This window comes from Hippopotamus amphibius, chromosome 8 (genome assembly GCF_030028045.1).
Source record: "Hippopotamus amphibius kiboko isolate mHipAmp2 chromosome 8, mHipAmp2.hap2, whole genome shotgun sequence".
Classification (NCBI taxonomy): Eukaryota; Metazoa; Chordata; class Mammalia; order Artiodactyla; family Hippopotamidae; genus Hippopotamus; species Hippopotamus amphibius.
This window is the reverse complement of record NC_080193.1, coordinates 46,972,406-46,995,927: the sequence shown is the minus strand read 5'-3', so window position 1 is coordinate 46,995,927 and position 23,522 is coordinate 46,972,406. Positions and strand designations below refer to the sequence as shown.

The following is a 23,522-nucleotide window of genomic DNA, read 5'->3' as shown; positions in this document are numbered from 1 at the left end:
ATCACTAAAGGGTCTTCACGTCCGAATCCAGTTCCACAAAGTTCCAGGCCTGTGGGGTGGATGTGGCTAACCTAATAGTTCTGTTTTATAAATTTCATCCTGCATAAAGTATGCTACTTTTTCTCCCCTTTATCACGGCCTCCGTGTTTCTTTAAGGGTGTCTGAAGGGAATCTGGATCTGCTCACGACAGCTGTCCTCTGTGAGCATCTCTTCCACGTGTGGGTACCACCCCCAGAAGCCCTCTCTTTGGCCCCGACTGTCCCTCCACACTAAAGCTGGATGGTATAGAGAAGTGTCTTTTAAACTCCAGGTCACAACGTGTCATGAAATCAGTTGGTGATCGTCTTAGCTCTGTTCTCAGTATCTGTACACAGTCACTACAGAACCCCAGGGGTGTAGCCTGCACTCCCTGCTGAGGTGTCTGTGAATTGCTGGGATTTCACTGATACAGGCTGGGCTCTTCTGGGCTCAGCTTCAAGCTGCGGTTGGTCTCCATCTGCTCCATGTGTCTCTGAACCTCCTTGGGTCAGCAGGTAAGTTCTTCTCCAGAGAGGTGAGCAAGAGGGCAGCACGGTCTCAAACCTTTGCTCCTATCAAGGCTGCTCACAACCCACAGACCAGACCGAGCCCAAAGTCAAGGGTTGGGAAGCATATTCCACCCGCCAGGGCGCCACGCCAAAGTGTCCGCTCTGGGGAGTGAAGAAGGGAATCCAATAATTCGATGCTTTGCATTTTTCAGAAGTTAAGTAGAACAGGAAAAACATCAGAGTGTAGTGTGGAAAGGGTCGGCGCTGTCTCATAGAACTTTCGTTTCAGGCATATTTCATCTGGATTATCAAGTCACCACTGAGCTGGGCTCCCTGCTTCTGTCCTTGCCTCCCCTGCAGTCTGTAGTCAGCACAGCCACCAGAGGGGTGTCTCTTGAAATCTTCTCCATCCCTCCAGTGGTTTCCCACACAGGCCCCCTTCCTGCTCCCCAGACTCAGCTGCTGGGCGTGCTCCTACCTACACCTGGATACCTGCCACTCCCTTTGCCTGGAATTCCCCTCACACAGGTATGTATCTATGTGATTCACTCCTTCACTAGTAGTGAAATTTTGTTGGTTTATTAATATCTACTTAATGCTAAGAACACAGATATCCTAAAGAAGGGGCTGACAATTAAGGAACAGTTTTTTTTTTTTCTAAATAGGATTTTCACAGTAAAAACACTAGTGATTCAAACCTCTAAAACAGAAAAGCACACCAATCTAGAAAAATGCAAAACACATTTTCTCTCTTACTGGAATTAACCTGACAACACCTAATATTATCTTTAAGAGAGAGCAGTATAAAAACCATGTGAAAAACAGCCCCCACAGCATTTAAACCATGAAACCAATACCTGGCTTACACGTGACAAAAATCAAACAAAAACATGTAAACTGTGTGCAGTTTATAGACTTCAAAGAAAATCAGGGTGACTAAAAAGTGAAAGGAAAGCAGGTAGGGACAGGAGACACTTTGTAAAGCAGGATGCTCTGATGATGTGTACCGCAAGCTTGGATGAAACCAGGATGCTCTGAACAGTCGAGAATCACTGATTGGACGGATAAAGTGTGACATCTATAATAGGTAGCAAATTATCTGGCCTTCTGGTAAAATTTCCAGAATATAAACCAAGGTAGTGTTCAGTAAAGAATGTTAAGTAGTATTCTCTGCCTACTCATTATAAAATTGCAACCATCACCACCAACCCAGACACTCCCGATCCATCTTTGCTTTGAGTCAGCACACTGAAGCAATATATGATGCGTGATACCTGTTTGCACACTTTTCCCACAGGAGTGTAGCGCTAGGAAAACAGGTTCCTTTGCCTACTTGGGTCGATTCACAGGGCCTGACCCAGAGCAGAAGCTCAAATATTTGTGGGTTGAATGAATGAGTGAACAGGGATTTATTTTTCTCATGAAACAAGCAATATGGAGGCAAGTGGTCCCCAGGTTGGTTCAGAAGCTCAGAGAGCCAGGCTCTTTCCAGCCTTTTACTCTGCCGAGCTCAGGATGCCAGATGTCCTTTCTGATGGTCTCAAGAGGTCGAAGGCTGCTCCAACCCCTTTGCCCTTCCCCAGTGACCTGCTGGAACAGAAGCTCTTCCCTGCATCTCGTGCAAATTATCAGCAGGAAGGTCGCCTCTGTACTGGCCATAACTGGGTTAGACACCCAATTACGTACATGTCTGTAAACCAATCCTTGGAAAACAGAAATAGAACTCTCATGACTGTTTCGGAACAGGTGTCATGATTCTTCTCCTGGGACTGGACACATTGCCACCCGGAGCTGGACAAAATTGGTCCTGCTGGTCAGGAAAGGGATGGAAAGGGATCACCCCACACAGGCGTGGCTCCCCCTGGACCATGGCTCAGAGGTACCATCTCCATCTTTTAAAGCCCAAAAGCCAGAAGAACATGGGTTGTGCTGTGATCCTCATGAGATGGAGGCAACTGTACAGCAGCCCTGGTCTGTGCCCAGCATGCGGCCACTTCACCATCCCCCCTACCCCGTCCCCCTACCCTGTCCCCCTTGCTGCCACCCAAACTCACTCAATCAGAGCAGAGCCACCCTCACTGCTTCGTCACCCCAGAGCTGCTCCTCCGGAAGAGGAGGGCCCCCGCTTCACTTCCCTATTTCTCCCAAGACCCGAGAACAGGAGATCAACTACTTTGGGCCCAAGGACTTTAAATTCCTAAGGAAAGCAGATTCACTGAACAGGAATCTGATGTTTCTATTTTTTAGAAAAGGAAACGAAGTTAACATTTAAAAACTTTATTTTCTGAATAGATAATACATGTACATGCTACAAAATTCAAAAGGTACAAAAGGTTTACAGTGAAACGTAACCCCCACCCCTCTTCCCAGAGGCAACCAGGGCTGTCAGGTTCCCGTGGACCCTCCCAGATGCTCTCTGTCTGTACACACACACATAAGTATATATACAGCCACAGACATTTTTTTCCATCCTCTTCCTCTTTTCAGAAATAAACACTAGTAAACCAAGAGCCTCTCTGCCTCCACTTAACCACGCATCTTAGGGATCATTCCCTGGCCGTGCATACAAAGTGGCTTCCAATTCCACTGCACGGATTCACCACAATTTATTTAACCATTGCCCTATGTTGGTGGCAGTTTCCAACATTTTGCTGTTACAAATAATGCTGTGATGAAAATCCTTGTATATAGGAAAAGTCCTCAGAAGTAGCACTGCTGGCCCGAAAGGTTTGTGCATTTGCACTTTTGATAGATATTGTCTGACCGCTCTCCATGGGGTTGCACCGTTCATACTTTTGCCAATGCTGTCTGCAAGGGCTGCTTCCCGCTTCTTGGTTTCATGTGGCTCAGTCATTTCAACCAGCCAAGGTACCTTTATGTATGGCTTACTCCTGACCTAATCTCTAATGGTAATGTGCTCCCCTTCTCTGCACCAACCCCCTCCCACAAGAAAAATCGTCTGTAAAACAAATTCCTCTGACACCTGTCTCACTCCCAACCATCGAGGTTAGGGTGTAATAAACACTGAGACCCTCTATAGCTGTTGAAAATCACCTCTTTCTTCTCAAGCTAAGCATAAACTAGATGAAAGGCTCAATCTAGATTTTGCTCATTCAGGGATGCTGAAAATTGGAGCTGCAATTTGGAGAACATATTTTATGCAGCCGGAATTTCCTGATCATCCAACTCTAGCCAGATGCTGGCGAGACCGCGGGGAACAACACACGCGAGGTCTCTGCTGTTGCTGCTCTTACACCCCGGAGCCAGGCAACAGCTGTCGCAAAGGACTAAGAAGGGTCAAACAGTGACACGTGCCATTAAGGCAGAGCACAGGGGAGAGGGCAGCCTGTGGTCAGGGCTGCAGGATGACCCTGAGGGGTCTGTACGAGCAGCAGGGGCTCTGGGAAAGCCCTTGCCCACGATCTTGGAGAGCGTGGTCAAGGCAGAGGGAAAGCAGGTGTGAGCCTGGCACTCTTGAGGAACTGACGTAAGAACTGATGCGGAGGACCCACAGTGGTCCCCACGTCAGAGAGGCCGCAGACCAGCTACTAAATCCCCTCTAACGTTTTTACACATTTATTGTGAGAATAGGGGAGACCATACGTTATTTTTTTTAGTAGCATTTTCAGCCTATCACCACATGCTGTGAGAGGGACGCCGTGGGCTGGAGAGTTAAGGACAAAGAGAGGGCCTTGGGATTCTGAAGACACGTCCCACAAGGCCCCTCTCCTGGCCAGTGCCCGGCCACTGGCACAGACAGCGGGCCCATTACTGTCCGGCTCTGCAGCGAGTCGTGCTTTTCCTTGAGGCCAACGCTGGCCACGAGTGACTGGTAAAGCACTTCCTTCCTCAGAGCGTGGTCCAAGCCAACTAACTGCAGCGCAGGCTCAGCCAAAGTAGCTGTGAACACTGGCTGCTAAAAGGCCCACGTCCCCCTCACACTGATCACCAGTCACCTGCAGAGAGGGCAACACAAGGCCCTGCTGAGGCGACAGAGATCAGGGTGGCCCAGGCCATGGCTGACAGCCCAGAGTGCCCTCAAGCAGGACTGCTGCGGTCACTAACGACGTGATTGGGGCCATCGACCTGACAGCCCGAGGCCTTCCCCCTCCCCTGCGCCTGGTTTCAGGAGGCCCAGGAGCTGCAGGGTTTGCCGGGGGCGGATCCTCAGCCTGGGAAAGGCCTCCTGTTTTCTACCAGCGCCTCTGCCTTCTGGCTCTGCTGCAGGCCCGGTGGACACTGGTAGGACCCAGCTCTCCACAGAACACAGGCAACGAACCAGCACCCAATTAAAACCATACCCTGTAGACTCTAAAGGGAGCTTACATGTGACAAACTTGGGCTGTGCCCTCTGTTAAAAAGGGAGACAGGCCCCTGGCATGTAACCTCACCACCTCCCTCCGGTGAGATCAGCTCAGTCCAGTGACCCAGGAGCCTGTATCCAGGCCACAGACAGCAACAAATATGTCCCCAGATGCCTCGTGATAGTCTAGTCTGTCCTGCTCACAGCAGCTCTGATTTTCATTTAAACCAAAGCAGCCCCATGTACTCCCTGGGTGCACGTGGGATGGAGGGAAGCCCCAGCCCAGAGGCTCCCCGAGAATCCCGGGGCACCTGCTGGTCAGCAGGCTCACCGCTCTGACCAAGCAGGGATGACGGACCGCCCCGCGGGGAAACCTCGTTCCTCCCGAAGCACACTTCATAAACGTAACTTATTTTTCAGCTCCAGAAAAGCCTGTGGACTTAGCAGAACAGCCAGCCACACTCTGTGGGCACACAGAAGGACACAGTCCTGGGAGGGCCCCCGAAGGGCTTCTGAAATGATCGGGGTCTTGGGGCATCTCCTCGGCCTCCAAGGCCTGACTTTAGAGCACACTCAATGTCCTCACTACTCATGAAGGCACCATCCGCCCTGTGGGTTACCTTCTCAAGAACGGCTTCCGCAGTTTAGTTCAAAATGTGTTCAAGGAACGGAAACTGATTATCTACCGTAGGCCTTGTAAATAAAAAACTGGGAAAAGATACCTACTGATACCTCCCTATACCAAAACCAAACCAAATGAGACTCTTTAGCAACAGCCTGAAGGAAACACCCCCACATTTAGAAGAATGACCCGCTGCTCCCCAGTATTACCCGCTCCGCCTCGCTACCCCCGGGCACAATGCATGAATAACCTAACTGCTCACAAGTTGTCAGCCCGGGAGTGGGTCTATGAGCGTCTCAACAAGATGAACGAGATGTTTCCCCGAACCTGAAATAGTTTACGTTCAAACTGTCGTCTCCTTCCCCCTCCTCGGAGCGCCACCTGCTCTTTGGCAATCACTTGCTTCCACTTCACTGAGTCCTTTCAAAACCCACAAAGGACCAGGGCCCAGGGCAAGTGGAGAAGCGTGTGGCCCAGGAACAGTGCCCTCGGCACGTGGGGCGCCGGGAGCCCCCCTCACTGGGCGGGCCTCCCTGGGCGGGCACAGCAGCCAAGGGCTGTTGGTCCAGAAGAGATTCTGCAAGTCTGTACGCACCAGCCCTGCTTAGAGCATACATGAGGGAACTAAAAATGAGCAAGGTGGCCCTGTGGCTGCCCTGAGCGCCCCAGTTGCATGTTTAAGCTTCTATGTTTTATGGCCCAAACCTGCTGATTGCTACGTGTGCAAGCCTCATGCTGGGTTCACTGACCCTGAGCTGCCAGATTCCCGAGGGCCGGGGCAGGAGGAGCTGCTTTGGATGGACAGCTCTTTCCAGGGGAGAGACTCAAGTCCTCTGCCTTCCCTTCAAGGCCCTGCAATGGCGGGTCCCAGCCCACCTTTCGGGACTGGTCTCTAAAGCTCCCTGCAGAGACCGGCTGCCTACTCTTCTCCCAACAAGCAGGCCTTGTGCTCTCCCTGCACCCTCTTGAGTTTCAATCACAGTCGTACTTTATCCAAAATGGCCTTCCCACCAACCTCTGCTATTAAATGGCAATTCCCCCTCCAGATCCAGCCCAGACCCAGCCTGCTCCACGAAGCCCCTGGATCTCCACACACCTCGCGGCTCTCCCTGATGGGACGCCCTCTGGCACCTGCTCATGGCCAGCCCCTCTGGGACTTACACGGCAGTGACTGCTGGGCAAGCCCACCTCTGGGCCCAGCCCTGACCTGCGCAGAGCAGAAGGCACGTGACGTGCTCTCAGCGAGGGGGACGCACAGGACCATCCGCAGGTTGGCTGAGACTCCCAGAATAGGGCGTGGTAAGGTGTCATTCTTACTTACGTGTCCTCAAGCTGAGGCCCCCGTTTTCCATTTCTGGTGAGATGAACTTGAGAGGAGTGTGAGGATGGAGCCAAGGGCAGGCGCTGAACTTTCATTCTCTAGCTGCTACACCATTAAGCCTGCTGGCTGGCACCCGAGGGGCCGGGAACAAAAGGCACCACGGGCAAGTGAAAGGCCCAAGTGAGCAACACTTAACCTGGCTGGTCAATAAGCTAAAAGCCTATTCACTGAGAAAAAAAAATCCCAGTGGTCAAGCTCTGAGGCCACTTGCTGGGAGCCTGGGTGCAGGGTCTGTGTCACCCTGCTCTCTCCCTCAGTGCTTCCTCCTCAGCAGCTGCTCAATTAACATTCAGTGAACAAATGAATTCCTCTTTATTCAGAGTCCACACACACATAGGTACCTTCATATGTGCAATGTTACTGGAGAAACAAAAGCTGAATCGACACAGAGAACAAATACTGCCCACATGTCTTCACTGGAGGATGAGTGTCATTTGAGCCACAATGTCTGCACCTCTGATTCCATCGACAATGGAAGCAAAGAGGAGAAAGGAAACATCCAGGTGTTGAGATCATCACAGCTGCATCTCTGCTGCAGTGTTCAGGACCGTTTCACCGTCTTGTAGTTGACACACGGTGTTTAGAAAAAGACATCAACGACGTGGGATGCCGTCTGGGAATTTTCAGGAGGCCTTGGCTTTCACCTTGGACAGCAGCATCTCGTTCTTGCGGCCCTCCTGGGGGGGAGGCAGAGAGAGAGAGCAGAGAGGTGGGGGCCGCGTCGGCACCTGCGTGAGGCTCAGACGGCCTCTCCATCCCTCCCCACCCTGCGGGAAGCCCTGTGGACCAGTGGACCAGCCTCCTCGCACGCTGCCACCAGCATGGGGGAGCTTCCTGGCCACATGCTGACCTTCCAGGTCCCAACAGCTACAAAGATGACTGGTTTCTGGACTGTCAGAGTGAGGATAGGAAAGGATTAGGCACTATCTTTCCAAAAGACTTCAAGAAGCCTCTAAAATCCCCAAGGGGCAGAAGCAGAAAGCAGACACTCATGTGCCCATCTTGGAGCCCTCCAGTGAGGAAGGGGGAACGTCCTGGGATACTGCAGCCCAAGGAGTCATAAGAGGCAGCCCCAGTTCACACAGCAGGCAGAGCACGTAGAAGAGCTCTCACCCCGCAAGAGTGAGGGTTAAGAATACCCTCAGCTTTAAGAGAGAAACCCACAGGGAGGGAGAGAAATGCACCAGAGAGGCTTCCCCCTCAAAACGAGCTGTGGGGAACCCATCACTGTACGTGCTGAAGGGTGTGACTGAGAGAGGTCACCGGCCCCGACCCCTGCGTGCGGAGTCTGGCGTCCAGGGTGCAAGGCCACCGCTGCACCATTTCGTATCCCTTCTTCCAAAGCGTCTCACTGTGCGTCCTCGTCCCCCTTGTTTGTGGTGGCCCTGACAGCTCAGGGTACCTCCATCTGCTAGCAGGCCGTCCCCACCCCTTCCCCGGGCCACGTCACAAGGAGCCCTGTTTAGAGTGAGGGGTGAACACAGTAGGGGAAGGGCCTGGAGGGGTCGGGCCCGAGGGCGCGGGCCCGGCACTGTGGCCAGGCCTCCAGTCGCCATGCTTCCTAGAGAGCCACTCAGTGCGGAAGAAAAATTTTCTGTCACCCTTGGCCCCTCTGCATCCGAGACTTCCGAAGTCCGTGTCCCCGTCTCCCTGGGCCTGGCTAGCTACTCCCAGCTCTCTGGAGGCCCTGTGCTCTTTCTGGTTGCAATTGTACAGTTTCCGCGTATCTTCCACTCAGAGCTGGGCAGGCTCTGGGCTGGGCGGGGGTAAAGCTGAATTGTTCTGCCAGAAGCAGGACACTCTGACATTTTTTAAGTGCATGTTTTTGGAGGGGGGGATAGTTAATTTTTTCTGGGGGTGGGAAGAGAAAGAAGGTGAAGATGGGTAACATCTGTTGTTTTAGAAAAGTTGAGAAGAAGGTTTTCTTAGTTAAAATGAGTTATTGAGGTCTGCTTGGGGGAAAAACCTCCAGCCAAAAAATAAATAAAAAAATAAATAAATGGAAAAAAAAAGTGGGGAGGGGTAAAGACAGAACAAGAACAGGCAGAGTCCTACTATTATATTATTATACTACTTTCTCTACTTCTGTGTGTTTTTGAAAATTCCCATAATAAAAAGATAAAATAATAAAACAATGAATAAATAAGTTTTAATTGTCACCCACCTCACCTTTTACATGGAGCAGGAAAAAAAAACAACAACCTTGCAAGCATCAAAACACTGCTGTGGCAGAGTCCCCACCAGGGGTGATTCTGCTCACCACACCACACTGAGGTGATGCTTGAGGTTTTCAGTAAAGACACTGTAGAATGTCACCTGGTGTGTGAGCACTGATTAAATTTCATGCCATCTCCTGGAAGCCTTTCGGGAGACTACAGAATGATACTGTCTGTCTGTTCAAAGCAAATACAGAAAGGGCCATTCAGGTATTTTTTTCTAGAAGAAAAGGGAAAATGTCTCCTTGCCTCTGCTTCCTTCCTGCTGAAGACCGTATGGGACTCGCTACGTGCCAGACACCGTGAGTTCTGCTCACTCGAGATTACGTGCCCAAAGCCAGAGTCATAAAAATGTACGGCTGGCATTCATCAGAGCCAGGCTAGAATCTAAATCTTCGTCTGGTGACCTTGTGAGAGACTGTGCTTTGAGAAACAGAATTAGTTGGTGTAATAATGCAATTAAGGTGATTCCAGAGTATGTGTTTTTTCCTGGCAGACTTGTTATTAATAAACCCTCCCAGGGCAAGCAAGCCAACGGAATTTTAGAGATAACCCAATGTCTCCACTCAAAAAGGCCTTGGCCCAGAGGAGGCTGGAGTCAGGACAAGGGCACGACCCGGTGCCCGCATGGAGCCCACGGGCGTCACGGGGGCTCAATTACTGCGGAGTCCACTAAACCCCATAAAGGGACGACTGTGATGGTCAAAGGCCATGCACTGGATAACGCTGTGCTCTGCACGGCGCTGGGGACCAGGACGCAGTGAGAACTCAGAACTGGGGAGCAGAAGAGCAAGCAGGTCAGGTCGGGGAGAGACAAATAAAGGAGGCAGGACAGAGGGTTCTGGCAAGATTCCATCCTGGGACAGAAGTCTGACTTTTCAAACCGTTTTTCTTCCACAAAGGAGATCTTACCTGAAACGGCAATACGTAAAATAGCAGAATTACTCTGCCTGGAAGGATGGGGTGGGAATCAGGGTGCAGTAAGCACACCTCAACGCCTGTGGTGGCCCCGAGCTACCTCGGAGGAGCTTGAAAAAAAAGGTAAGATTTGGGAACGCTCACCTGTGGTTGTTAACTTTAAATTTTTGCCAGGTAAATCGATTAAAAAAAAAAAGGAGTACACACTGTCACCATCATTTTATAAAAGAGAGGCAATTTTCACATCAAAAAACAAGGGGACATCTTTTTTAAAAAGGTGAGTCTTGGGGCTTCCTAGGTGGCGCAGTGGTTGAGAATCTGCCTGCCAATGCAGAGGTCACGGGTTCGATCCCAGCTCCAGGAGGATCCCACATGCCGCGGAGCAACTAAGCCCGTGTGCAAAAAAAAAAAAAAAAAACCGGCACAGCCATAAATAAATAAACAAAAAACATAAGATAAAAAAAAAAAAAAAAAGGTGAGTCTTTAGGTGAAATACACTTAGCCATCTGAAGAACACACTACATTCCCTCTCCCCTCTTGTACCAACTTGCTTTGGACTGAAGGAAACTGAGGCCAGCACCGGGTCAGTCCGGGGTCTTCTCGGGCTCTGCGGGACCCACCCTTGGTCTCCGACTGACAGTAACTGTGCGAGCAGGCGGGAAAAGGGGAATCTCAATCTTATCAGACCTGAGGGAACCTTTCCTTCGGAGATCATCTCCCCAAGCCTTCAGCCCCAAGAGCCAGAGGGGCAAGAATGAGCTTTTCCGTTTCACTTTTATTTGCTTTCATTTTGACAGCTTAGACGTCTCCTTCTCAACTCATTTGCTTTCTGTTTCTGCTGTCAAAAGGGCAGTGCTGGCGTTCAAGCAACACTGAACTGTAATTCTCCTCTGGGCCTTTTCTCTTTGTGCGTTATTTGGGAAAAAGGAGCTCTGGTGGGGAGCAGCGGGTCCCTATTTGTTCCCTGTCAGCTCACTCACTGGCCCTTTGGCTCCAACCTCTGCCGGCCACAGGGGCTCCCAGACCCGGAGCACCTCACCTAGTCACTCTGTCCAAGGCCAAGTCCTTCTCACTGGAGAGAGGCCTTCCCTGACTGCACCCTCTACATTAGTCTCCCCTGCCAAGGCAATGGCTGGAATTACTTCAATTTTGTTATTACTTGTTTAAGAGGGTCTGTTTCTCAGCTTGCTATCTGTCTCCCCCACCACAATGTAAGCTCCTGGACACAGGGACCCAGTCTATTTTACGACTTGATGTATCCCAGGGCCATGGCAGGAGCTGGAAGAACACTTACTGAAAGGATGAGAGATTTTGAAATGCTTGCCGCTGTGCCTCTCCAAAGTTGTTACAAAAAAGGGCAGGAGACGTAGAGAAGGAAAAGACAAGGAAGGGAGGAAGGAAGAGAGAAGAGCCTTAAAACAGGTAAGACCAAATTACTGGTATGGAAAGACTGTATTTTTTATTCCATTGACCACACACAAGGATACCACTACCTTTAGTTCCTCTGTATTTTCAGCAATCTCTAAATTCACTAAAACCACATGGATTTACATTAGGAAGGGGGAAAGAATTCCGGAAAATGAAGCTGATGAGATCTTGGCAAGCGACAGAATGAAGGCTCCTTTCTGGAAATTTTCTTAAGAAAAGGGCACGTTTCTTTCTGGAATGTGGGAGAGTAATCCTGCACAAATGCACAAAATTCGGCTGTGTGTGGGCATGACGGGTGCCAGACACAGGTTAGATGCCGTCCTCTCTCGTCTGAGCCCCGAGCACAGCTGGCGCGTGGCGGCATCTGAACCCACACCTGCCACACTCCAAGTGTACTCTCCGCACTTCGTGGCTTCTCAAGGTCCCTCTCCAGCGTAAGACTGGGAGGAGGGAAAATGCTGCACCTGAACCCATAACAAACACTGTTTCCAGGTGGCCCTTGATGTAGGCTGATGATGCCGTTTTACTTGTGAGTTTAATGTGGTTCCTGACTGTTAGGAAACGGATGTTTCTTAGAACGTTCTATCAGAGCCTCACGACGGGCCACAGAACAACGCAATCGTGATGCCCACTTTACTGTCACATCCACTGACAACCTGCTACGTCCCACTTCAGACCAGTGGAAAACCAAAGAACTGCTCTGGTTTGCAAAGGCTCATCTGCAGGGGAGCACAAATCTCGCCCAGCCTTATGTGCCGGCCCAGCCCTCCTCTTACCTCCTTGAACTCTTTCACAGTCTTAAAGTACAGCCTCTGTTTTTCTAACAGTTCCAAGTACTGGTCGTTCAGTTGGTCTCTTCTCATTTTGTTCTCTTGCTTCTTCTTCTCCATCTGTTGAAACATTTTGGGAAATGGTAATGAAAGGCATGTTCTGACCAAGGGCGGCTGGCAATATCCAAAAGGCAGCTATTACTAACATTTTCATGGATTTCCCTCCAGTAGTTTCCTTCTATGCATCATTTTTGAGGTTGATTTATTTATTTGCAAGATATTGCATGGAGACTCTATAATTTACTCACCAATTCTCCTATCACTGGACATAAACTGTTTCATTTACAGTTCAGTCCCCTACACACGAACCTTCAAGCTTTCAAAGATGTGAACATGCATTTGCCTGTCCCATCACCTAAGTTAGTTCACGTGTCTGGTGTACACTGTCACGTGTGTGCATCCTCTACAAGCAGTTGTGCCTTTGTGTACTTTACTGTACAGCACCGTATAGAGTACAGTAGTACAGTATCTTTATTTCAAACCCAGGATGTCCGGAAGCAAGTGTAAAAGCAGTGGTGATGTAGCTGGTACTGTACCGTACTTTTCAAGGTACTGTAAGATTAAAAATGTTTTATTTTTTGCGTTTGTTTTTTATGTATTATTTGTGTGAAAAGTATTATAAACCTATCACAGTAGAGTACTTGTTTAGATAGCCGACTGTGTTAGCTGGGTACCTAGGCTAACCTCATTGCACTTATGAACAAATTGGACTTATGAACGCACCCTTGGAAGGGAACTCATTCATACGTAGGGGACTTAATGTAATTATTTTGTGTGTGTGTGAGTACAAACAATTTCACAAGAAACAGGGTGGCGGTTCCCTCTTCATTCAGCAACTCTCCCACAGACACCTATTCTATTACTTGCACACACTGCCAGCCTGTTCCGGTACACCCTGCACCTGCCAGTTCTGGGCACACCTATGCTCTGGGGACACATGCTCCCCTGCCACCTCTATCTGAGCAGGACACATCATGGCAGTCAGATACAGAGGGCTATGTTATTATTTTTTTTAAAACAAACACAACAAGAGACATCCATTCAAATGAGCACTGTTCTGCAGAGCAGACAGATTTACTCCACTCAAGCGCCAGTCAGTATTCAAACCCTACCTGGAAGCCTCGTTGAGGACTGCTTTTGGAGTCAACTGAATGAATTCACGCGTTCAACAAACAGTTCTTGGGTGCCCGCCACGGGTCAGGTGCTGTGTCAGCCACCAGCAACACAGACATGAGAGGAGAGAGCCCTCCCTGCCCAGGGACCTGCCCGTCCTGGTGCCCGGCCCCCTCGCGGTGGGACAGGCACAGCGGCAGCCTCCTTCACTGGCCAGCACCGAGGTGCTGTCACCATGAAGCCTGGGGAGGATGGAGAGAATGAAGGGGTGGGGCCCACTTCCTCCCCCAGGAATGCATCGGATAAAAACAGAAAGGGGAAGCCAAAGGAGTTAAAAACCCAGGGACGTCCTGTTGTGCTTTGCTATGAGCAAGCGCATCTCCCTGAGGACGAGCACGGCGGGTGGAAAGGTCCCCGCGTAAGGCTGGGTTGTTCCAGGCCTGCGGTTGGCCAGGCTCTCTGTCGCCTACCTCCCTCACACCTCAGATCATCAAGAAGGGACTCCACTCCCTCTGGCAAGAGAGCCTGCCCTGCCCTGGGAAAGTGTCCACGCACAGGACAGGTGCTGCCTCATCTTTGCCCTCATTTTTGTGGCTGAATAGTCTTGTCACCAGTGATACTTTCGTTTTGCTTTTTTTTTGCTCTTTCACATGATTTTATTGACATCCTTAATAGGAAGATGCATATTTCACTATGGGGAAAGGGAAATGGCGAGCTTTTGCCCACAGTTCCTCTCTGGTGAGATGGGATGACAGGCAGCATGAATGAGTGGAGTTTTAGGACAGGTCCTACAGGCAATCCTTTCCTTCATGTGTTTACACTCTGGCTGCCCTCACTGGGCCACTTTGCCCCAGGATCGTAACAGGAGGTCCCCTAAGTCCCCAGAAGGTTTCACTGCCGTGCCCGAGGACCAGGCGTGTGACATGTTTTTAAAACAGGACTGAAAGCAAGAGACGCTGGAAGCATGAGTTAGGATTTGTAGGCTGCGGCTGCGTGTCTGGCTTCCAGACCACCAGCAAGTCTCCTTCCCACTGACAAAGTGTGCACGTGCAGGGCCATGAAGCCAGGAAATCCCCGCACTGTGCCCCGTCTGCAGGGTTCTCTGCAAAGCTATCTCTGGAGCACCCACACCCCTCCTCAGTTCCTCCCTTTTCTTCTCTGACTTCTGAGGCTCTATATGCTCTCACTTTAGCAGAGTTCAGCAATGACCTGCATTTTTATAGGGGGTTCCTGGAAACTAAAATGCTCTTGAGATGCTAAGGAATGAATCCCTAACAGCAGAATGTCAGGAACCAAAGAGAAGGCCTGCTGGTGAAAGTCAGTTTCCTCATCTGTGAAACGGGGGAACACCAGTCACTTAAGAGGGCTTTTAGGAGGATTAGTACAGTGCTTGGCCCTCGGTAGGTGTTCAGTTCACAGAGCTGTTGCTAAAAGCAGCCTCTGAATGACCAGGGCAGGCAGCCTGTGGAGCTGGCCTGCCCTCTACAGGGTCAGAGGCCTGGTGGGACCCCTTGCAGAACCACTGAAGATGTGTCTTCAGAATTGAGAGGACGTTCCCAGGACAAACAGAAGAGGCCTGCCTTCCTCAGGGCCTTCTCCATCACCAGTGTGAAACCTGGGCCACATCAGAGAAAGGAAGCCATCTGACCTTCATTCGACTTTGCTTAATTCCTTCTACGATCTGCTCCATCTGACGTAAAAACTGGTCCCGGGAAGCAGGGGAGGCCATGGCTCTGAAAGAAAGACCAGCAGAGGTATGACCAGCAAACAGGACTCTCAGAAAAGGGGAGACACTGGAGAGTCAGCCCTGTACCCAGATAATGCCCCAAGAGGCAGGCAGGCCTTTGCAAGGCAGGATGGACCCCTGGGGACCCTGCCACCCCAGGCAGCCAAACTCTGAGGAAGGCATGAAAGCAGCCTGGTCTTGCAACCAAAGAGTAATCTTTTTTTCCCACTCTCCCTACCATTTTCTTACTGATATGTATTTTCTTAAATAAAATGTGACTAAAATTAACTTTTTTTTTTTTTTAATTTTGAATGATGGCAGGTACTGCTTAAGAAATGAATTTCACTTAGTTCTTAAAAATCTGCAGATTTAGAGGCACTGCTCAAGACTGGGAGACATTTTCTGAGACTTTGCTAAAATCAGGCTGGGAAACCTGATCCCGTTTCCAGGAATAGCAGTTAAATAAGTGATGTCCTAAAACATGCCCCTACACTTCCAGTTCTGCAGAGGGAATGACACCAGAAGGATCAGAGCACATGGATACAAGGATAAGAATTCTTCCAAAGGACGGGCTGAGAGAGCAAAACTCACCACAAAAACACTCAGACCTTGGCTTCTCTCAGCCATCAGGGCATAGGGATGAAGGAACCATTGTTAGAAACGTCACAAGGTTGTAAGTCACTCACTGGATCTGAATATTAAATGGGGCTGTGGGGATTTTTGTTCGTTTTTAGTTAGAAATGAAACAAAGTCTAGGGCCTGTAATCAATCCATTAAGATCTTACTTGCTGGTCACCTGCCAGGGGACAGCAGAGACCTGTGCTGAAGGAGAGGAAGCCTGCTGGACAGAGAGCCAGCCTGGGGCTGCTGGACGGCGGGCAGGCCAGTGGCCATGCTTGAGGGCTGGTATCATCTGGGTACAGATGGGCCTCACCACCCAATTTTTCGAGGAAACATTTATATCTGAACAAAGAAGTTTATTCACATGACTCAAAAGCCAAAATCTACCACAAGATTTGAAAAATGTTTAAAAAAATCATATGGTTTATTTTACTATTTTATTTTACTCCTATTCTATTCTGTTCTGTTCTATTCTATTCTATTCTATTCTATTCTATTCTAGTTTCCATGCCACATGGCTTGTGGGAGCTTAGTTCCCCAACCAGGGATTAAACCTGGACCCTTGGCAGTGAAAGCATGGAGTCCCAACCACTGGAGCGCCAGGGATTCCCTAATTAACTAAATTTTAAAGCATTTCTATGTGCTCAAAAACAAATGTTATTTTTTTCAAAAATTTAAAAAATATTTTATTTATTTATTTATATTACAATTTTTTTTGGTTGCGTCAGGTCTTAGCTGAAGCGCATGAGCTTTTTGCTGTGGCTCGTGGGCTTCTTTCTAGTTGTGGCGTGCGGGTTTTCTCTTCTCTAGTTGTGGCGTTCAGGCTCAGTAGCTGTGACATGTGGGTTAAATTGCCCTGCGGCATGTGGGATCTTAGTCCCCCGACCAAGGATTGAACCCTTGTCCCCTGCGTTGCAAGACGGATTCTTTCCCACTGGACCACTAGGGAAGTCCCCCGAAACAAATGTTATTAATCTAATCTTAGCAGGACAAAAGTAACCTACAAAGAAATCATAGTAGTTAGGCATAGTTAAATTATCTGAAAGTTAACTTTTTCCCTAAACTATTCCTTGGTGTTTTTAAAATTCACTGTATCATTACGTTTTTGCAAGAACTCAAGGTCTGCGTAAACTAAGACACATCTGCACATAGCAGCAGGGGTGAAAGTGTAAGAATCGCACCCTGAGCACTGAGCCTTGCTAGATCAGGCAGAGGTGACCTGACGCAAAGTGCAGGGCACACAAGGTACTGACGGGAGGAGGACTGACAACACTTACTGTGAGAAGTTCTCATGAATTGAGTTCAGCAGGCTAATCTGGGGAGGAAAGAAAAACAAAAACAATAAGCAAAGGCTGAAAGATGCCTGTGCTACCCCAACTGCTGAGAGCTGGTCATGTGTCTCTGGATACTGCTTCTGAAAGGAACACCCCTTGTTCAAGCAGATGCAAGCAACATGAAAATAAAAGAGCAACGTGTTCTTAGCACCAGAGTTTCCCCAGGGCATCTACCTTCCGACAGCCACGACCACAGGAACGATGGAACCTAAATCCCAGCTGAGAAGCCCGAGCCATCATTAGGGCTCTTCCGGGAAGCTGTACCACAGCCCTTTCCATCTTGCCAAACACTGCACTTTACTTTCAGGGCCATCAGCTTAGCGGAGGGTCAGTGGGGGTGGAGGGTGAGAAGACTGGGCCCATCTTACTCTTTTCCACAGAGTCTCTGCCAATGCGGCCAGCTGCTAGGCGGCTCTGAGAGCCAAGGCAGGCCTCTGAGTCTGGAGTCTAGAAACCTAGGTCCTCTCTCCGGCTCTGTCACTGACTAGGCTTGTGAGCCTAGGACTAAGCATTTACTAAACTTGGACTCAGGTTCACACTCTATAAAATGGAGATGATATTCTTGTCCTTATGACTCCACAGGCATGTTAAAAGAAAAAACATCACAGGTATAAACAGACCTGAGATAAAATGTACAATTTACCCAAATGCAAAGTTCTAACTGCACCAATATGGCTTGTAATTTAAAAAGCCCCCACACCCCTGCATACTCCTAGTTTTTAAAAGAATGCAACAACTTTAAACACTGCTGAAGAAGGCAGGTCAGTGGGGTTCAAGGCTTTCTCAGAAGGGGCTGGCCTGCCCCTGAGTTAGGGTTGGCAAGTCTTCCCCTCACCAGGTGGGAAGACCCCAAGGCCAGGGTGTGTAGCTGAGCTATCCCCCAGGTCTGACGTAAATCCCTCCAAATGCACTCATCTATTCAAACATTTATCAAATGCCTGTTATGTGTCTGTCACTGTGTAAGGCCCCGGATACAGAGAAAACAGAACCCAACCCCTCCTCAAGGAGCGCCTCCTCTTGGAGGAGAGAGACTGATCTGGTTTGACTGACAACAGGCAGTCAAGGAGACAATACTCACAGATGCCTCCATTTGGGTCCAGGTAAAAGATGCAGCTGTAACATTGTTCTTATTAAAGTGGTAATAGGTACAGGTTGTAAGATGATGATGAAATTAAAACGGGTTCTGTCACCTTTAAGGTGAGGGGGAGGCAGGAGTAATTCGTATCACCGCATGCAAGCAACTTCACAGGCATTTTCTCATTCTGTCTCCATCACTGCAGGAGTTATCCCCATTTTACAGATGAGGAAAACAAGGCCACACTAAAACCCAAACCCACGTGACTCCAGAGTGCCCGCTTCTGCCACCACACTGTGCTGCTGCCGTGAAGACAGCACTGCTTTTTTCTAAACACAGCTGCACACCTGCCCCAATCATTCGCCTTCCATGCAGGGAGCCCTGACCACCAGCGGATTCGACCTGAGTGAGAGTCGCAGTAATATGGAGGGGCTGCCCACAGTCACCCCTTCCACTCCTGCTTCCTATCTCACAGTTCTTTTAGCTCACGCCTCTGTCTGCCACTGATGACTAAATAGCCATTTCCCTGTCAGCTCTGACGGCCCGCCCTCCCATTTCCTTTAGCTGGTTCTTTCCTTCCTTTACAGTTCATACTGAAATTTCACCAACTCTAGGCCCTCCTCTGTATGCACCCTCGAGCTTCCAGTACATTTCTTTTTACTATGACATCTCTCACAGGGCACCATATAACCGCTGCCCACCCTGCACAGCGGGAGCCCCAACGAATCGTGCACTTTCTGACTCTGCACCCGGCACTGGGCACAGGAGAGACACTCCTCCCACTTCCACCGAAGGCATCCCGCCACCAGGTTCATGCGAACTCCCCGGGCCGGCGGCACTGGCAGCTGCTCCTCTGACTACATTATCTTCCTTCTATAAAGGCTCTTACCTCTTTTTCCAAATAAACCTTTTTGTCGTCCAGGGTATTGTATAAAGTGAAGAACTGCTTGGTTTCTTTGTGCACTGCTGAAACTGCAAATGCAGAGACATGAGCACATGAGTGAGAACACGTATCAAAACGATGCTGAGTACCCTCTCCCCGCTGAGGCACTGCAGGACCGGACCTGCCGGCACTGGAGCTCACTTGCCGTCCGTGCGGAAGCCCCAAGGGGCACAAAGGCTGGTGTGGGGCTGCTGTAGGCTGACAGTATGCAGCAGCCGTGACAGGTCTGCCGAGCTAGAGGAAGCTCTCCATCAGCGTGCAGGACTCGGGTTTCTCAGAAGCCCTCCAGGTAAAGGGTCCTGGGAGGGAGGTGCAGGGATGAGGAAGCCCCCTGCCACCTCTTCCTGTCTCTGTGGCTCCCTCCCTTCCCACACCCCTCAGGAGTGGGAGCCACGGCCGGCTCACTTTTGTGAACCCCGTACTTAAGGAGAAAGATTTAACTTAAGGCAGAAACTATTTTCTGCTAAGAAACTGCCATCATTGACTCCTGTCCTGATCATCGAATCATATATGAGGACTGCATAAAACATCGGGGTGGTAAGGCAACACGTGAAAGGAGGCACGCATCTGGATGCATGCTCTGGGTAGGGACGGTGCTCCAGGTTGAACCAGGAAGGATGCTTGAGAGGCCAACCTTTTAAGGGAAAATCTGGGGTGTATTCTGAAAGAGAATCTGGAGTTTTCCAAGTAGGAACTGCAGAGCACTGGCCTCCTGGGCCTGGGGACCAGCTCACAGGGGTGAGGGACACAGGGACAGCAGAGAGGCCAGGTGGCCCAGATGAGGCAGGACTTTGATTAGTATGTGTAGGATTCTGAAGACTGTCCATCCAGTTGTGGTGAGCTATTAAATACTGACGCTTTTAAGCAAGGGTGTAAAATGATCAAATTTATGTGTGAGAAACATCCCTCAGGCAAGAGGGCAGACAAAGGGTTAGACGCTGGGCAGTGAGGAGAAGGTGGCTACAGTAGAGAAGACGGGGGAGGGGCGGTGTCTAATGTAGCTCGACAGTGATGGCAGTGAGTGAGGGGGAAGATGGGTAGGGAGGCAGATTCAGTCTTGTACCTGCTGAGCTTGAGGTATGCAGGAGACATGCAAGAGCAGGAGCCTAAGGGAGGGGTGATGGCCCAGGGTCTGTTTACAGAGGATATGTGAGCTGGGCCTTGAAGGATTTTTTCTAACAGAGTGAACCCTTAGACTGGGAAGGATCCCGGGCAGATAAGGAGAGAGGCTTTCTTCAGTGGGTCTAGAGAGGTCGTGAGGATTTGTCCCTGGAGAGAAGTGATATGACTGGAAGGGTGGATGGAGGACCCAGAGAAGGGGCTAATGCTCGCTGGGCTAACCCAAGGGCTATGACACAAGGGAGAACAGATACGGCAGCAACACCGGGAACAGAAAGGCACTGAGAGCTCTGGGGGTCCCTCTGAGCCTGACAAGATGCGGTCACTGATTCAGGCTGAGGGAGACCCAGTCCTGGATCCCTGGGTGAATGTGATGCTGTTAAAGGCAAGGACCACATGAGCAAGAAGGTTTGCAGAGGAGAACAACGCGTGAGGACTGATCTAGAGATGCCAGGGTCACGAGACTCCGTGTGAAGCTGGAAAGTGGAGCCCGATGGCTGACAGGGGTGAGGGCGGGCTGGAAGCATCACTCTAAGAGCTCAGTCAGCTTAAGCCATCTGCCCAGGGAGAGGGCAGTCAAGGCTCTCCTGGGATTCTGGGCTATAGGAAATGAGTGGGCCTGACGATGAGCTGCAGCCCCTCCCAGGGGTGGCGTTCCCGGACGGCACTACCACAGAAGTGGGACAGAGCCCCTCGCCTCCTGCCCCTCCCAGGGCCCGCCTCAGGAGCTTGTGTGTGGTCGATGCACCTACTCTGGCGGTAGAGTTCGATAAATCTCTTCTGATACTGTATGAGCTCGGCTCGGCTGGGCACTTCATCAATCTTGCGATGCAAAATTGCTATTTCTCGATTTCTTCGCGCCTAGATGCAAAAGGGAGAGGGAGACAACACTATTGGGTGAAAGGCCTTATGTGCCTCCCGGGAGCCAAAATATTACCGCCACCCACCCTGTGCCCACACACAGGGTGGAATGCAGGCACCCGACACGGCTGTGGCTTGAGGTTCCCGTCTCAGACTCTGACTCTCACCTGGCAACACAGGGAGAAGGCATGGCTGTGAACTGGACTACAGGAGGTACCACACTAATAGATCCGGAAGGAAGATTCTGAACGGGATGGCGCCCCCAGTCAGCCCACCAGACCTCCAAGGACTCAACAGCAGCTGATTCCCCAGCGCCAGGTGTGGACCAGGCAACAAAAGTGCTTCCCAGATGACAAGGGGCTGATGCTGCCTGCTGCCTCTATTCAAATCCCAAATCCCTTAGCCTGCTCGAAAAGCGCCTACAGTTTCCTCCTAAAGCACCTTTCTGGTATTTTCCCCCTCCCGTGAAATGAACTGGGCTCTGTTAGCTGAACTGCCCCCGACTGTATCTGGGAGGCAGAGCTGTGCACGGGGCAGGGGAGACCTTGGGCTCCGAGGCGGGCGGCTTCCCCGCAGGGCAGTGCTGGAGAAGGCCGCCCAGCTCGCACCACAGGTTCACGGACTCGGGAGTAAGGGGGCTCTCAGTGCTGCCCTTCTCCTGAGCCTCCCCTGTCCTCCCCCCTCTCCTGGCCTACTTTACCACAGTGGCAGGTGGGGAGCTCTAATTCATTAGGGTGCAAAAACCCCTCCAGGTGCAAAACCCACTATCAACTCTGGTGATCAAACCAAAATAGTGTCTGCTGCTCTGGCTAAAGATGTATTTCTCCTTTTGGCCAAGGCTACACCCGCCATGGGTGCTCAGGCTCTGACTCCTGTACCTTTCTTCAGGAATCCAAAGATAAATTCATTCACTCTTTTCACTGTATCTTTAACCTCTCCTTTTCCATGGGCCGCTGGCTGTTCCCAACACCCACTGGAACTGCTCTTGTCAAGGCCGCCGCAGAGCTTCTCTGTGCACCTGTGGCAAGTCTCAGCTTCCAGCTTTCCTGACTTCTGGCAACACTGACCCTTCTCTCCACTGAGCTCTCTGCTCAGCCCCTGCTTTCCCTGGGCCCCTGGCTGCCAGCTCCATCTCAGCCCTCACTGGTGGAGTCCTTCTTGCCCTCTTCTCAGCCTGTATTTTCGCATCCTTGGTTATCCCCTACACAGCGCTGACACCCAGACCTCCAGCCCAGACTATTCCTACTTGGTTGAGCACCCCAACTTTTAAAAGCCCCCGACAGATCTCATTAACACTTCTATTCACACTCCCATCCCCTTCATCCCTACCCTTTCTCCTTTAGGCTTTTCCTCAATGCCCAAGTCAGAAACTCTCCACCATCCTTGACTCCATTTTTCTCTAAGCCATCCCAAGTTCCACTGATCCAGCCGCTCAGCCCCTTGCCCGCCTGTTCATTTCCATCCGCCTTCACTGATCCGGCCCTGGCTCGGGCTTCAGCAGGCTTACGGTTCTACTGCCGCTTCCCTCTAGCCAGTGTGAAGCTGCCCACAGTATGCAATTCACATACACGCTCCCCTGCACTCTGATGTATATGGATATATCTTGGTTCTCAAACAGCCAACCAGCTCCCAGAAAATGGGGCATTTCATTTACTATTCCTGGGATCTGATGCAACACTCAATACATTGCAAGCACATAGCCAAAAAGTTTCCAAGTATGCTGCTGAACTGCCCTGATTTTATTTAACTCTGTGTCTCTTTCAGCAGTGACCTTGTATCAACGACAAACTTGACTCCCCTGAATTTACCCAAACAACACAATAAGCAAGAGCCAGAGAAAGGAGAAACAGGGTCCCACTGGCCCCTGCAGCCCCTTGGCCACTCCCACCAGAACTGGGCCTTCTTTTCTCAGAGAACGGAGAGAAATCCTGGGCCAAAGTGCAACACAGGTTAACTCTTGGCTTTTGAACATGCGTGAGCCAGACCCTGGCAACGTTAAAAGATTCTATAATGTAATTTTGATTTATGTGAACTTATTTTTTTAAGAACTTTTTTTGAGACATAATTGACATACATCTACATGAATTTAGAGCCAACTTTAAAACCTACCTCCCCATATCTGATGGCCTCCTGACAAACCCCTAATGTTATCAACTAAGCTAAAATGGGCACTTAATTTTAGGGGAAAAGTACTAAACAAGAATACAATATTTTTAAATCTACCTTATCCTCTCCCCTCTTTTTTTTTTTTTAAACAACTATGAGATACAATTCACAGACCATACATTTCACTTAAAGTATACAATTAAATGGTTTTTAGTGTATTCACAGAGTTGTACGACTGTCGCCACTACCTAAAATTGCAGAACTTTTTCATGACCCCCAAAAGAAACCCATACCAATCAGCAGTCACTCCTGTGTCTCCCAACCTCTTACCCCCACCATTAGGCATCATTAATTCACTTTCTGTCTACAGATTACAAGTTTTACAATTCTTTTGTTAA

At 50.0% G+C, this 23,522-nt stretch overlaps 1 protein-coding gene across 2 annotated transcripts in view; it reads right to left on the bottom strand.

Annotated features, from left to right (window-relative positions):
• Positions 1-6,913: 6,913 nt before the first annotated feature.
• Positions 6,914-23,522, bottom strand: part of CCDC93 (coiled-coil domain containing 93) — an 89,659-nt gene continuing 73,050 nt past the window's right edge. For both annotated transcript variants that reach the window (XM_057745279.1, XM_057745278.1), the window contains exons 19-24: positions 20,910-21,018; positions 18,985-19,067; positions 16,964-17,001; positions 14,988-15,072; positions 12,173-12,286; positions 6,914-7,511 (exon numbers count right to left, since the gene is read on the bottom strand). In XM_057745279.1, coding sequence (XP_057601262.1) covers positions 7,458-7,511; positions 12,173-12,286; positions 14,988-15,072; positions 16,964-17,001; positions 18,985-19,067; positions 20,910-21,018 — 483 coding nt within the window. In that variant the 3' untranslated portion in view covers positions 6,914-7,457. The remainder of the gene's footprint in view (positions 7,512-12,172; positions 12,287-14,987; positions 15,073-16,963; positions 17,002-18,984; positions 19,068-20,909; positions 21,019-23,522) is intronic.